The sequence below is a fragment of the Thunnus thynnus genome, chromosome 6 (genome assembly GCF_963924715.1).
Source record: "Thunnus thynnus chromosome 6, fThuThy2.1, whole genome shotgun sequence".
In the NCBI taxonomy this organism is placed as follows: Eukaryota; Metazoa; Chordata; class Actinopteri; order Scombriformes; family Scombridae; genus Thunnus; species Thunnus thynnus.
The window spans coordinates 4,227,934-4,243,137 of record NC_089522.1 but is presented as its reverse complement, the minus strand read 5'-3'; the positions used below and the strand labels follow the sequence as shown (position 1 = coordinate 4,243,137).

General features: G+C 39.1%; 1 protein-coding gene across 2 annotated transcripts in view; it reads left to right on the top strand.

Annotated features, from left to right (window-relative positions):
* plagl2 (pleiomorphic adenoma gene-like 2) overlaps positions 1-14,025 on the top strand; it is a 52,732-nt gene extending 38,707 nt beyond the window's left edge. The window contains exons 2-4 of one of the 2 annotated variants that reach the window (XM_067591334.1): positions 5,550-5,721; positions 5,818-6,321; positions 7,336-14,025. In XM_067591334.1, the coding sequence (XP_067447435.1) occupies positions 5,978-6,321; positions 7,336-8,824 (1,833 nt within the window). In that variant the 5' untranslated portion in view covers positions 5,550-5,721; positions 5,818-5,977 and the 3' untranslated portion in view covers positions 8,825-14,025. Of the gene's footprint in view, positions 1-5,549; positions 5,730-5,817; positions 6,322-7,335 lie in introns of both variants that reach the window. The other variant, XM_067591335.1, reaches the window with a different exon arrangement.
* The last annotated feature ends 1,179 nt before the right edge of the window (positions 14,026-15,204 follow it).

The following is a 15,204-nucleotide window of genomic DNA, read 5'->3' as shown; positions in this document are numbered from 1 at the left end:
ACAAACAGGCCTGTAATCTAATAGGATATGCTACAACTTTGATGATGTTTTTGAAGCAACAGTAGATATTCAAAGGGCTTCCATGCAAAGAGTAAAATTCACAGAAATAAGAATTCTGTCCTATTCTGTCATCTCAAGTTTACCATGAGTGGAAAACATGGGAATCTGATCAACACCTTCAGATGATAGTTTGTCTGCTAGAAGCTGAGCAAAACATCACTGAAACTAACAGCAAGCATTTGTTGTCCCATATCACCTGATTTAGACAGAAATTCCAAGCATGTGTAGCCAGCATCCAATTTCTCTTCTTCCTCTCTTCAAAGCAGTGAGGAGAAGAATGTGGAAACTTTTACTTGTTATGCAGACCACTGGGAATGACTTGACAGAGAAAGAGAGCCCACTTTCACTTAACAAGTGCTCAAACATGAGTACTAATTGCAAATTGAAGATTTTCAAGGTTAGGTGGAATTAAAAGCTGATTTAATAGAAACATAACAACTACATTTGGCCTTTGTAACAGAAGGAAATTTTAATGACTGACTACCAATCGTTTAAGTGTAGCAGAAACATGTTTTGAATATTGTGCCTTTAACCCTGTTGTTAAGATTTATTAGCAATGCATAGGGGGCTTTCATCACAATATGTAACTGTATATCTGTATTTATGACACTTAGGTCCTATATGACTTTTTACACTTTGGAGGAATGTCAGGTTCCTTATGTTGACTGCAAGGAAAATATGAAAAATTGAATAGATAATTACAATAGTATGATATGTCAATTACATATTAAAGATGTGCCCTGTTTACCATGTGCACACATAAGTGATGGGTATTCTTTCTGTGAGACCAGTGTTTGAACATCTGGAGCTTGTACTGTATATCACAGTTGATCTAAGCTGCAGACTGATGGTGATGGATTTACTATACAAACAACAGAGAGGGTTGACAGTGAGTGAGTGAGTGAGTGAGTGAGTGAGTGAGTGAGTGAGTGAGTGAGTGAGTGAACGAACCATGTGGAGTAGGAGCATGTGAGAGAAAGCTCAGCCAGATTGGTTGATTGATACATAATGTGGAACATGCAGAAGTGTATGAAGTGTTTCTTCAAGTAGAGAGGCACATGAGAAAGGCCCTAATGCACAGGTTGGTCAGTCCTTTGACATAATGAGCTTGTTGAGTTGTGGAAACATGAGAGAGGGTGTCAATTTATTGGCTGATAGAAAATCAATAACCACAGGGGTTGGCTGAGAAAATATACTTGGTGATATATAGGAGTCAGGGAAGTGTAGACTTCAAATGACAGTTCAGTCTACATATCTCCATTGTAAAAGTACTAACTTACTAACAGTGGTGGAAGAAGTATTAAGATCCTTTACTTCAGTAAAAGTACCAATACAGCAATGTGAAAATATTGTATTGGGAGCAAAATGTACTGAAAGTATAAAAGTAGTAGTGGTTGTGGTCGTGGTTTGGTCCCTCTGATTGATGTATTAATATACATGACATCATTAGATTGTTGATACTGAAGCATCAGTGTCTAAGCAGCATGCTACTGTTGTAGCTCCTGGAGGTGGAGCTAGTTTGAACTACTGTATTTACAGTTAGCTAGTTTAGTTCAGTGGTTCCCAATCTAGCGGTCGGATAGGACTTGTCTCTAATCTTTGATTTTTGGTGAAATATTGGATCATTTGAACATTTATTGAAAGAAAACCATATGAGAACTTTAGAGGGAAAAATCACTATTTGGTGGAGCTGTTAACAACTCATAGATATCTGAAATGTGACCCTGACTACACACTGCTTTTTGTAGGACATCAAAAGCCAAAAAGATTGGAAACCACTGGTTTCATCTTTAACAATGTGTGGTATTTTGAAAGCTTGTTATATTATCCATTGTGTCAAATCTTCATCTGAAAAGTAACTAAAGCTGTCAAATAAATGTGTTGTAGAAAGTAAAATATTTCTCTCTGAGATGCAGCGGAAGTATAAAATCTCATAAAATGGAAATGCTCAAGTAAAGTACAAATACTTGAAAATTGGAGCGACTTAAGTACAGTACTTGAGTAAATGTACCAAGTTACTTTTCTACTATCTAATCATACTAAGGTAGTGTGCTCTAAAAAGGCAAAAAGTAGTAACTACAGAAATGGTGAAGTTAAGAGATATGTAACAAACAGAAAGGTTATAATGCCATTATTTGACCTTTTGAGGCAGATAATTTTACCCCAAAAATCACTGGCATAGATTTAACATGATATTTAAAAGAAATGTAGATACTGCACTCTGGATCCTCTTGCCTGAAAATGTAGGACCTACAAACAAAGGGTGTTCTTCCATCTTTCTTGGCTGTTCCATCTTATCGATTCTAACTAGTTTGTTCAAGAAATTATTTACTTTGATTATTTATAGTTCTTAACTTATCTTATTCTATCCTAAGTGGCTATCCTAAGTGGCTAAGGCTAGTGACCTTTTAGCCAGCCCCATTTATGACTAACGGGACTCTGTACCTCACAGTGATTCAGTCACATAGCATTCCCCCAAGCAAACTTTGGTGGAATAATGAACACATTTTTTCCCCTATTATCCAGGTATTTTCATGATCTCACAGATATCTACGTGACCAGAAAAATAAAATATTTTCTTGGAGCAAGACAAACTTTTAAATCCAATATTTCCATACTGCTATTGTTACAACCTTTGCAGCGGACTTTTACTCTTGTGAAGTACTTTGTGACCTTGCTCTGTGAAAGGTGCTGTACCAAATAAACTTAACTTAATTACTTACTTACTTAATGTACATTACAAGAAGAGGGAGATATTGGAAATGTTGGATTTAAATGTTGATTTTGCTTTAAGCTATCATTTTATCATTATGGGTAGAAAATTGTCATCTGTTAGATCACAAAAGTACCTTTGTTGATGCAACCCACTGCCAAATAACAGGTCAAAATCTAGTTTTGACTTTTGGAATTTGGAAAAAGGGAATACTATCTGACTTAATAATGTACAGAATGCTGAGATCACAAATGGGGCTAACTTTTAGTAGGACTATTTAAGCTGTTTTTTCTTTTCTTCACCATAATTGGATTTAACTACTGCCTTATTTAGTTATGCTGGAAATCAACTTAAGATGTTGGTTAATTAAAAAATTATGAACCAACAGAGAAAGTTAGGGAGAAAATACTTTCACTTGATCAACTCAATTTGGACCAAATACCTAGTTAACTTACTGCTTTCTGGCTTTGTTGATTTTTGTTTGGTGGATTGGTTGTCATGTCTAATGACTATTTTATTATTACTGCTATATTTCGTTTCAGCATTGATAAAAGCAAGATTTTGGAGAGGAAAAACTGCTCTTAGCAGGTACTGGTGACGTATAAGAAATGTATAAGAAACATTTAAATTGTAGTGATCAGAAAAATGTATGTATATGTATGTTATATATATGTGTGTGTGTGTGTATATGTGTGTGTATATATATATATATATATATATATATATATATATATATACTATACTTTTTTATGACATTTTGACATGACGCTGAAAAGCACAGGTGTAAATAATGAAAATAATGAAATCAATTATGACTGAATTCCATTTAGTTGCTTCAGTTTCCGGGTTCACTGTCACATTTTCGTGACTTACTGTGAGACTGGAGAACAGACAACTCAAAATGAACACCACTCTCAAACATACAACATGAGACATAACAACATATTTAAAAGTTATTAGCATTAAAAAATGCATATCAAGCACAGCAACATTGCTGGGCCAAAGTTGGTATTTGTTGTTAAATCAAATTAGATTTAATATGTATTTTGGAAATTAAAATTTGTACTGTGTTAAATCTAAATAAAGAGGAATTTAGGAGTGTGGTGTGACGGTCAGAGATGGAAGGTAACTAAAACATTTTAATTGAAAAGAAAGAGTTCATAAGGGTATGTATACATAATGCAGGCATAAAGCTATTGCATAGGTCACTTAGGTTTGACTGTTCAGAACTTAGAGCATCCATGTGCGAACTCACCGCTCCACACGGTCTGTCATGGTGTGTCCTTTGTGTTCAAGCTCTATTTGGTTTATTTCTATAACTTGACGGTGTGGATTCTCTTCATTGTACTGTATCTGGCTGTCTGTGTGTGCGCCTTTGTGAGTGTGTTTGAGCATGCCGGGAGGGTGTGTACATGATGTTGCATTCGGCGTGACCAGAACTGTGTGTGTTGTATGTGCTGTTGTGTGCGGAGGAGAGAGGCAGGGCGACACGGCATGGTTCAGGCCAGGAATGTGCGATGTGGGTAGGCTGTACAATAGAGCCGGGCTCCCTGAGGGTGGTCAATGGGACGGGTGTCACCCTCCTGCACCCTCCCCACTGGGTGATGACCACCACACAACGCTACAGCTGTCAGGTCCTTTTAACCACCACTGTAAACACACATACATTATGAGAACAAACACACATGTATGCACATGTACACACTTACACATCAATGGGCAAGTATATCTTGTGTAGAAGAAATTACATGAACACACACACAACGCTCATATGTAGATGTTTAAGCCACACTTACCAACCAGTGGATATTTGTATGTGTACCTACAGTATATGTCTGCATGTAAACATGTAAATATAATAAGCATCTGTGTGTGTGTGCATTCTGTTACATATACCCACATGTGTTTACGGTACTTATATGCACTCTCGGTTCATGTGACTGACTCTCAGAGCCTGGCTGACATTGCCATCAGTGCTGTGTCCGTTCAACCTTGGACTTAGCTGGTATGTTAGCGATGAGGGGTCACAGAGGTCACTGAGGGTAAATAAGGGAAGACAGTGTGTCCAACACAAGTTAATATAGTTTGTGGTATATATTGATGAACAGATTTTAAAACCAGTAGGTCATTTTTCACTTACAGTTTAGTTTTTTTGTGACAATTTTAAGCTGTTGTTGTCAGGAGTTTGTTGAATTTAGGGTGACAGGTAATTCTAGGAAGCCTGAGTTTTGGTGTAAACACTGCCCACCCCCACCCTCTCCCACCTGCCACAACCCTCCTCCCTCCACCTTGGGGGTTGTGTGTGTTTCTGTGTTTTCCTAAGGATTACAGGAGCATTATCCAGTTTCATAACAAGTACATACATGTACACATGTCCACATACACAAGGCTGGCTTTGTGCAACATGCTGTCATCTGAAGACACACATGAAAAGGGATGTGGTTGGATAATTATGCTTAGTCTTCACATATGGTTTTACAAGTAAAGATACTATGCTGTGTATGTGACTGAGAATCATCATTCACAAAAATGTGTTTTTGCTAATCCTTGACCTGTCATGTCAGTCAGACTTGTCATTCAGCTCCCCCTAGTGACCTCAAAGGAAACTTGCTTTTGAAGTGGAATTTGCAAACAAAACATCATTTTTCAAGTCAAATCAGTTGAATATAGATGTTTCATTTTCAACTTGCTTTCACTGTGGGATTTTGTCAAAGCTTTCAAATTGAAGCACACTGGACTTACCTTCATGTTTGTTATGTTTGCTCTCTCCTTGCAGGACAGTAAAGATGCAGAGCAGTATTTCCCACTCACCGCCAACCATAGCTGTTGGGACTGGGTGAGGAGGAGGAGAAATAAAGAGAGAGAAGGAGAGGAACAACTGAAGCAGAGAGTTATAAAAGGAAAGTGCAACATATGTGAAGAAGGACAAATAGGATTTTAACAAACAGGTAAAAAAGTAAGTTTTATGAGAAAAATGTGTTCAATGTTCAATGCCCAAAAACTTTCCAACAGTTTGAAATCATATACCTTGCATCTCACCACAGATTTGGGCTCACCTCGATGTGTCCGCTAGACCATTGGCCCCTCCTGTGAGTTGTTGGTCACGTTCTTTTTTCGACGAAGCCCCCACAACTTTCCACGTTGAGCCTGCAAGGCAGGGGAGCCATAAGTGGATTTTCATGGCAGCGGCACTCTAGGGCTGCCATGGCAGCTACTGCCGCCGATGCCTCACACCGTATTACCGCACTGACGCCGGAGGAAGAGGGACGACGGACTGCCGCCAAGCTGTTTGGGAGCACCGCCCCGCTGCCACGGACAGAGAGAGAGAGAGAGAGAGAGAAGTGGAAAGAGAGAGAGAGGGAGAGGGAGGAAGAAGGAACAGAAGAGGTAGGGAGAGTGAGCGGGAACGAGTGTTTGGTGTGCGGGGCCCTGTTCGGTTCACAGGAGAAGCTCCGGCTCCACGCCTTGAGTCACACAGGAGAGAAACCCTTCCACTGCTCGCAGCCACACTGTCCCAAGGCCTTCAGCTCCAAATACAAACTCTTCAGGTACTGAGCATTAGTCATGTTACTCAGTTCACATCCTTTTAAATATAACAGGCTATGTGGCTTCTTTAGCTTTCTCACAATTCTCTTTTTAAAGCATCTCTAATCAGTATTTTTATAATGGATCATATGATGACATGACATATGTGAAAGGTGTCATTTGTAGTGATGAACCCACAAAGAATATTCACCCATCTCTGCATTTCCCCTCAGCTTTATGGCAACTTTACTGTTTTGGTTCAGTTTCACCACTCTGTTATTACTGTTATTTTCAGCCACAACAGGCAGCAGTTTTCAGCCAAAAGACTCTGATAAACCCACTGTACATTACCTGCTCAGCAACAGACAGCAGTTAGTGAGTAGCTGGTGAACATAGTGCAGCATTTAGCAGCTATAAAGAGCCAGATATTTCCCCTCAGGAGTTGGTAGAGAGCAAAAACAGAACTACAAGGAGAGGGAATATTATTATTATATATTGTTATTACTATAGATTTGCTTCCATCAAGTGTCCAAAAACACAACTCCAAATGTGCTCCAAGTTTCCCTGTGTCGGCTCTATGTGTAAATAAATCTATCAGCCATATCAACTTTTTAAGTTGCACTGGCTGTAAGTGGCAAAAATGAATGCTAATGTGTTGCTGTAAATAAGCAACTGCTTGCTAACACATTAACCAATGTTATAAAGTGATAAAATGTCAGTGTTGTTTTTGTAGCTTGTTTCTCCCAAGTGGTCAAAAAAAAAAAGAAGTGACTCAGACTCATTAACATATGAGGATGTTTGGTGAATCACAGAAAGTGGTTCCAAACCCCAAAACCCATTTTTGGTTACTGACTGTAAACCACTCTTACTCATTTATGTATATATAGACACAAGGAGTTTGACTGAAAGGAATTCATGCCTCCCTTTATCATGCACTGTACTGACAGACAGCACAACAAACATGACAATAAGACAAGGAATGTGTCCTAAAAACCCCTACCATTCACACTCTCTTTGTTTCATATGTTCCTTTGCAGGCATATGGCCACACACTCTCCACAGAAGACCCATCAGTGCTCATTCTGTGAGAAAATGTTCCACCGCAAAGACCACCTAAAGAACCACCTGCAGACCCATGACCCCAACAAGGAGGCCTTCAAGTGTGAGGAGTGTGGGAAGCACTACAACACCAAGCTGGGATATAAGCGCCATGTGGCCATGCACTCTGCCACAGCAGGGGATCTCACCTGTAAAGTGTGCATGCAAAGTTATGAGAGCACACCTGTTCTCCTGGAGCACCTCAAGAGCCACTCAGGAAAGTCCTCTGGTGGAGCCAAGGAGAAAAAGCACCCGTGCGACCACTGCGACCGCCGTTTCTACACGCGGAAGGATGTGAGACGGCACATGGTGGTCCACACGGGCCGAAAGGACTTCCTGTGCCAGTACTGTGCCCAGCGCTTTGGCAGGAAGGACCACTTGACCCGTCACGTGAAGAAGAGCCACTCGCAGGAGCTGCTGAAGATCAAGACGGAGCCTCCTGATATGTTAGGTCTTCTGGCTTCGGCGTCACCGCCTTGCTCTGTAAAGGAGGAGCTTAGCCCCTTGATGTGCGGCATGGGTCCTAACAAAGACCCCATGATGGGCAAACCGTTCCCCAGTGGTGCCCCTTTTACGATGGGCATGTACAACCCCCACCACCTCCAGGCCATGTCTAATTCTGGGGTGGGTCATCCACACCCGTCCCTGATGCCCAGCTCCCTGTCTGCAGCTATGGGCATGGGCTGTCATATGGAATCCCCTGGACCTCTCCACCCACACTCCCATCACCACCACCATCATCACCACCATCACCACCACCACCATTCCCCTCCGCTGCCCCCGCACCACCAGCCTCCGGCTCCCCAGCAGCAGCACCAGTCCCAGCCAGCCCCCAAATACCAGCTGGGATCTACCTCATACCTGCTGGACAAGCCCTTGAAAGTGGAGATGGAGAGCTTCCTCATGGATCTGCAGAGTGGCTTGCCAGGCCCAGTTCTCTCTGTGGAGCCCCACGCTGCTGCCTCACCCCCCAAGGACGGACTGGAGCCCACCTCGGGCCTGGCAGATGAGCTTTGCGGGGATCCCCTCCTGTCCAAGAGCCCTGCGGTGATCGCTGAGTCTCTGTGTGCTGCTAACATGGACTTCTCCCACCTGCTGGGCTTCCTCCCCCTCAATCTGCCTCCCTACAGCACCCCCATGAGCACGGGAGGGCTGGTGATGGGCTACACCTCATCTGCGACCCCTTCCTCTTCTTCCTCCTCCTCGTCTTCCTCATCTCTCCACGCTGCCGAGCCCCATGCTGCAGCAGTCGCCGCGGCAGCAGCCGCCGTTGCCACGGCACCTCTTACCTCTTTGCAACCGCAACCTCAGGAGCAGCAGAGCTCCAGCGGGGGTCTAAGCCTCGGACCCCTGCACCCCCTCCCACCAGTGTTCAGCTCCAGCCTTAGTACCACCACACTGCCTCGCTTCCACCAGGCCTTCCAGTGAGAGAGCCAACCCTCAGCCCAGCCTCAGCTCAGCCTAGATGTTTCGGGCTGCGGTTCTTTACAGGGCCTGATCAAACAGTTGGAGAATTAGAATAAATAAATACACAAATGAACATGTAGAAGCCTTAAATAAAAGCCCACAAAAGCTTTTGATTGAGCCTTAAAAGGAAGTGAAACCCCTTTGAGCAAAAAGGAAAAGGTGAGAAAAGAAGTTGAAGCAGCTTTTATTTGGGCTTTTGTTCCTTATCCTATAGTTATAATGATGTATTAACCCATCTTTTTTAAAATTTCCATTTACTTCCCCCTTTATCCCCCTTCCATCCCCTATTTAGTAGTATAGAGGGCAGGATCAGTAGGCCAAAAGGCGTGGTACTGCATACTTTCTAAAGTAATAATATTAAAAAAAAAAAAATCAAAGTTAAATTTTTAGTGAAGATTATCTGTCTTGTTGTGACCCAGAAAAAATATAGTTTGAAGTGGATATTTTGTTTTACTTTATTTTTCTTTTCCAAATGTAAGAAAGTGGTAGAATGTGTCTCATCTTGAGTTTCGAACCACCCACCTCTGATAACCGAACCTGTCATGATTAGTATGGAGAGGAGAGAGACCAGTGAAGGAATGAAGAGATATTGAGTTAACTCTAAAATCCTCCATTAGGTGGCTATGCTAGAGCCACAAAAGTGACCCCTGCCTCTAAAAAAGTGCTCTTTTGCTCATATAAGAAAAGAAAAAAATTAGTTGGATGTCCCCTTTTATTTTATTTTCAACTATAACTGATGTGCTCCTAGAGACAGGTCAGTTTGAATGAAAATAAGTGATAAAATACTCTTATCAAGACTGATTAGAGTCACAAACATGGCCACGCATTTTTTTAAAAGACAGAAAAAAATAAATGTGTAAACGATGTAATATCGTGCTGGCTTTTTAAACTTTTCCTCAAGAGAAGCACTTTTTGGGGTTTTTTTAGCAGAAGGCACTTCAACTTAAGAATCTCCTTGGGAAACCTTTTGTTTTCTTCCTTGTGACTTCGAGGTTTTCACTGATTCAGACAATGACTTTCTCCTCACTCATAGCTCCTCCTAAGACCCAGAATCCACCTGGTTTACTTTGTGAGGACTCTCCTTCCTTCAACTGTCTTCCCTTCTAACAGTTATCCTTACAAAGTTCCCGTGAGAATTATATTTTGCAGCTGCTTCTAAGCTGCCTGACATATCTAAAATATATATTTTTGGAATGAAATACAAACACATCTTTAGGCAGTCTTTTAAAAAGATGTATCATCATGGTAATGATGAACCCTGACATATGTGAATGGCAAAAACAAAAGAATTACAGTGACAGATGAGGAAAAAATGTGTTAAAGAATGTTATTGCAGTGTACGAAATATCTCAAAATGAATATTATAATTGCTTTTATCTCAGTAAGGTGTATTTTAGGTAGACGTATTAAAACTAAGTGATGATGTTTTTTTTTTTATGTCTGGCAGGTTTACATTTTTGTGTATCTTGCATTTTTGATCAAACAATGGATGAAGTATTAGCTTTTTCCCTTAAGCTTTCTCTGTCATATCCAATCTTTACCTTTACATGTACTTGAGTTAGTATAGAGGAATCAGAACTGTGGATGGGAAATATCTACAGAAGGCTGTTAGTGGCTTAATAATCAATTAGGATTTGAACTAGATAGATTGTGTCATAGGAATGCTGACATGGATGACCATTATTCAGCTAAATAACCCCTGCGCTGTGATGAAATTCCCGCCGATTTCACTCCGAGCTCAGAGGTTTTCGACGTCTTGGAGTTTAGATCCTTTCGAAACCATTCACCACCAGCCTCTAAAAAACCTGAGCCCAAAGTTAACCCTAAGCCTCAAAATGAAATAGGTGCTCTTATCTAATGTTCTGTCTGTGGCACGACCAACACAACTGGCATATCCATGACTTCATAGAGGGCTGAGCTCCTGCAACATCTGTCATAATTCATTTTGTGTGTAAGTGTTGTTCTGGTCATCAGAGCTCACTTTAGCCGAGCGAGCCCCCAGCCATGTTGATTAAAAATGAACAAAAAAGAAAAAACATAGCACATAAAAATGAAAAATAAAATACATGCTGCTTTTAGCTACGGTTGCGGATGGATGACAACTGTAGACCACTAGAAGATTTCGATTTTTAAATTTTTTTTTTTTTTGGCAAGATGGACAGTGAGCTGAAAACATGCATAACCGAACCGACAAAGTGCTGCAGCTCCGGCCCCCAGCCCCCTCTGTCCTCCTCCTCCTCCTCCGCCTCTCTCAGCTGCTTCGTAGTCAAAGGAAAAGGGTCTGAAAATACAGCGATATCCAGAAGAACGCAGTCACTGAATTTCCCAGGCTTTGACATTCAAAGCACGAGGGACACATGACTGATTGCATGACTTGGGGTGTTGCTTTTAGTCATATATTTGTTTTGTTTGTTGTCATATGATATATTATTTTCTGTTTGTATAAAACAGGACCTCGAAAAACAACACAACACATCACCTCATTTTTATTTTTTTATTTTTCTTACCAAAACCTGGGGAGAAGAAACTACATTTTTGCACAATTGCTTGTTACAAAATGCTACAAGTGCCATATGCTTTTTGATACTGTAGGATATGAACCCCCCCCCCCCCATGACGAGCAGCTGTTGGTGCCTGCGTGTTCAACAGGGGAATATTCCCCCTGGCAGGTAGGAGCAGCTGAAAATTCAGCATCAGTAAGCAATGATGTAGAAAAAGCTTCCCTACAGTCTGACTGTATAATCACAACGTCATTGCTAAAATCTTAGATTTTATAATCCAAGTTCTGAAATAATTTGAAACTTATTTTACTCCTATTAGTCTTTTCCCTCTGGGGAGTCATTATTTTGATGATGACTCTTACAAAGTGATTTATATGATCAACCTTTTTATTGATCCTAAATGAATTAGCTGTCAGCACCTTTTTGAGTATTTACATGATATATTAAAAAAAAGCAAGATTCAAATTTGATCTTTATTATGAGCTTAAAAAAGGTAGTTTTTAAGAAAAACCCTTTTGGCTTAAGCCAAATTTGTAGCAATCAAATTGAGCTTATATTTTTGGAACAAATATTCATTTAGTCCTTTAAAAAAAAGTTAAGGAAAAGCTTTTGGCATATATTCAGTTTGTCCTCCCTGGGTTTCTGTGAGCTAATCTGAATTCTAGCACTTTCAACCTTTAAAAAAAAAGAGTATTTTTTTCTTTTAAAATTTCAGCTTATATGTTCATATGTTTTTAATTTTGTACTGATCCTGTATATGTATGTGCCATTAGTTTGATGTGTAGACTTTATCAACCTTTGTGTATTTCTCTTCTCCAAAAGAATAACAGTATTTTGATAGACTTTTCACTAATATCCTTCGACATAAGAGCCCCTTGCCCCTTCTCCTTCATAAATTTAACTAATCAAACTCTATAGCCGAGTGCTTGAAGAGAACAGCAACAGCATATCTGTTATTGTGAGGCGGTGAGAAACGAGACGTTTGTCAGTAGTGTCAAAGCCACAACCTGCCATTGAAATGCTGTTGCAACAGGGATCCATCTGCAGGCCACTGTAATATGGCCATGTAACTAAACAAAAATGAAGTCAGGAGTGACCCCAAAATATAGCACTTAAAGCTCATTGAACTTGTCCCCGCCAAAAGGAATAACTTTATGCTGATATGAGTCAAACGTGTGAATAGTGCCATTGTGTTGCAAGAATGACAGTTTCTGTTTTCCATTGCTACTTGTTTAATTGACTATCAAATGTGGCTTTAAATTTATGTTACTAAACAGAAATCTGAAGTGAAAAAGTCTCAGTTGAACATGGAAGTGTGGTCAGGTGGTACTTGTGGCCGTCAAACACTGACAACAACAGATCTCATGCCAGTTGTACCAAAATAAAAATCTCATGGTTAGTCAAAATGTTGACTTACTAACATCAAAATTATAAGATAGTAAGTCAGAATTATGACTCAATTTGTCAAAAAATTTTGAGATAGTAAGTAGAAATGATGGTTTACTAAGTTAGAATTATGATGCAATAAGTCAAAATTATGAGATACTAAGTTGAAATGTTGAATTACTATTTCTTAATTCTTACTTTATGTCATAACTTGACTATCTAATATTTACTCAGTTTTTCATAATTTTGACTTACTAAGTGAAAATGTTTACTATCATAATTTTGTCAGTATTTCATAATTTAGATTTAGTAAGTGAAAATTTTTACCCGCTCATTATTCTGATTTACGTTAAGTCTACATTTTGACTTAAGATTGTGACTTCTTATCCCATACTTTTTATTTAATACAGTATCTCAAAATCTAAATTTATTTTACTGTTAGTATTTTTATTTTTATCATGCATTATTTTTCATCTATTTTTTTCTTTTCCTGGCATAAATGAGCTTCCGTAGTCCTGAGATGATACAAACTGCTGATACCAAATCAGCACAACTCTGAAACACTTAATATAAAATGGATCCTCCCTTACCTCTGACAGTGATGTTGTTCTGTTCTTTGGCTCAGCTATAGCTCCATTACCTCGACCTGCACCTACTAGGGATGCACTTGTCCTCACTTTTTCCTCTTTACTAGTAGGTGCAGAACACAAACATTTTAAGGGAATTTGCTCATCAGTTTAAGCCTGAGAAAAACTGATTTGATTTTAATAATGCTCTCTTTCTCTCCCTCTCTTTTTTGCTTTTACTAAGAAACTGGGTACTGTCTGATGACAGACAACATCCATATGTAGTTTTATATATTTCTAGCTTAATGTAAGTCTTGCATTCCAATCTCTTTGTGTATCTCGTTTAGTGACATAGCCCATTTTATTTTTATCACTTGCTATTACAGCCACATCTGGAATAAAAAAGGTGAACGAAAATAGAATATTTGCATTCACTTACACTATTTTATATAGCATGGAGTTTATCAACTACAGGGAGAATTATATAAACGATGTGCTTCGGAGAAAGAAAGAAAATGAATGCTTTTTTGTTACATATCTCACATGCAATCAGTTGCTGCAATGTAAAAGTGACAGATTTGTATATTGGTTGATCCAAAGAGATGATGAACACAACAACAGAACTATCGACTTATTGTACAGTACAGTGTATCTTTGAGTTGTCATGTGTTATGTTGAAATGATTAAAAGACAAACCAGCGGTTTCATACCTTCCTTGCATTCTTTTTTATTATTTTGAAGTTTTCCTTCTTTCTATTTTTGCAAAATGCAGAATCCAAAATCCATTACAAAAGAATACAAGGGGAGTTTTTTGTTCAGCTGAAAATGTTTTTTTTTTAGGTGTATTCTAGTATTTTGGGCCCTGTGTTTTTCCATCAGAATTTGACTCCTGACAGCATGGCTTTTGAAGGTTTTGAAATAGCGTTTAGACTCATGTTGAATGAAACAGTGACGCTTCATTTTATGGGTCTGTAATTTCCTAATCATTTCCTGAGACGTTTCCTGAAGAGAACTATTTTATCTGGTAGAAATTATAGAGAAAATAGAGACGACATTCGGAGACAGTTATTTTAGGCGGAGTTAGTTGTGCTATGTGTAGTTGTTGATTTTCAGAGGAATTTTTTCTTTAATTTCTGCTCAATATAAATGGAACTTGCAAAGAATATAATTGCAATTTCTGTGTGCCAAGGATTTGCAACGGTCCCTTTAAAAATTTCTATTACATTACATCAGAAAAAATAGAACATTTCTAACTCATATTGGCTGTTCGTCAGGCACAACAAGACTAAGTCTACAGCCATGCTAGCAGCTCTGTGAGGCTGTACTATATAGCTAAATGACAATGCTAATAGTGATGTTTAGCAGGTATAGTATTTACCATATTCATCATCATATTTATTAGTGGTGCAAACATTTGGTAATTAGTAATTAGTTCATAAAATAACTTGGAGAAATACTGGAGAAATACAATTTTGACCTGATAGTGTTGCTAGGTGAAAATGATCATATTATATGGATCAACAAAATTATTACAATTCATCCTGAGGGAGACGTGAATGTCTAAACTGAATTTCATGGCAATCCATCAAATAGTTTTCAGATATTTCACTTAAAATCACAAATGTCATCCTCATGGTGACACTAGATGAAAATTCAGGTGATCACCAAAGTCATTACGACTCATACCCAAATGGTATGGCTATCATTAAATAGTTGTCTAGATGTATGACCTCAGTATTCAGTATAAGATCTTATCCGTGGCCCTGCTTACACACTAGGGGTATGCCCAAATACAAATACATTATTTGGCAAAGCACAAATTTTTTTTTTTTTTGTTTTTTTTTTTACAAATATTTGTTTCATACAAATATTTTAAAAATGATTTGTT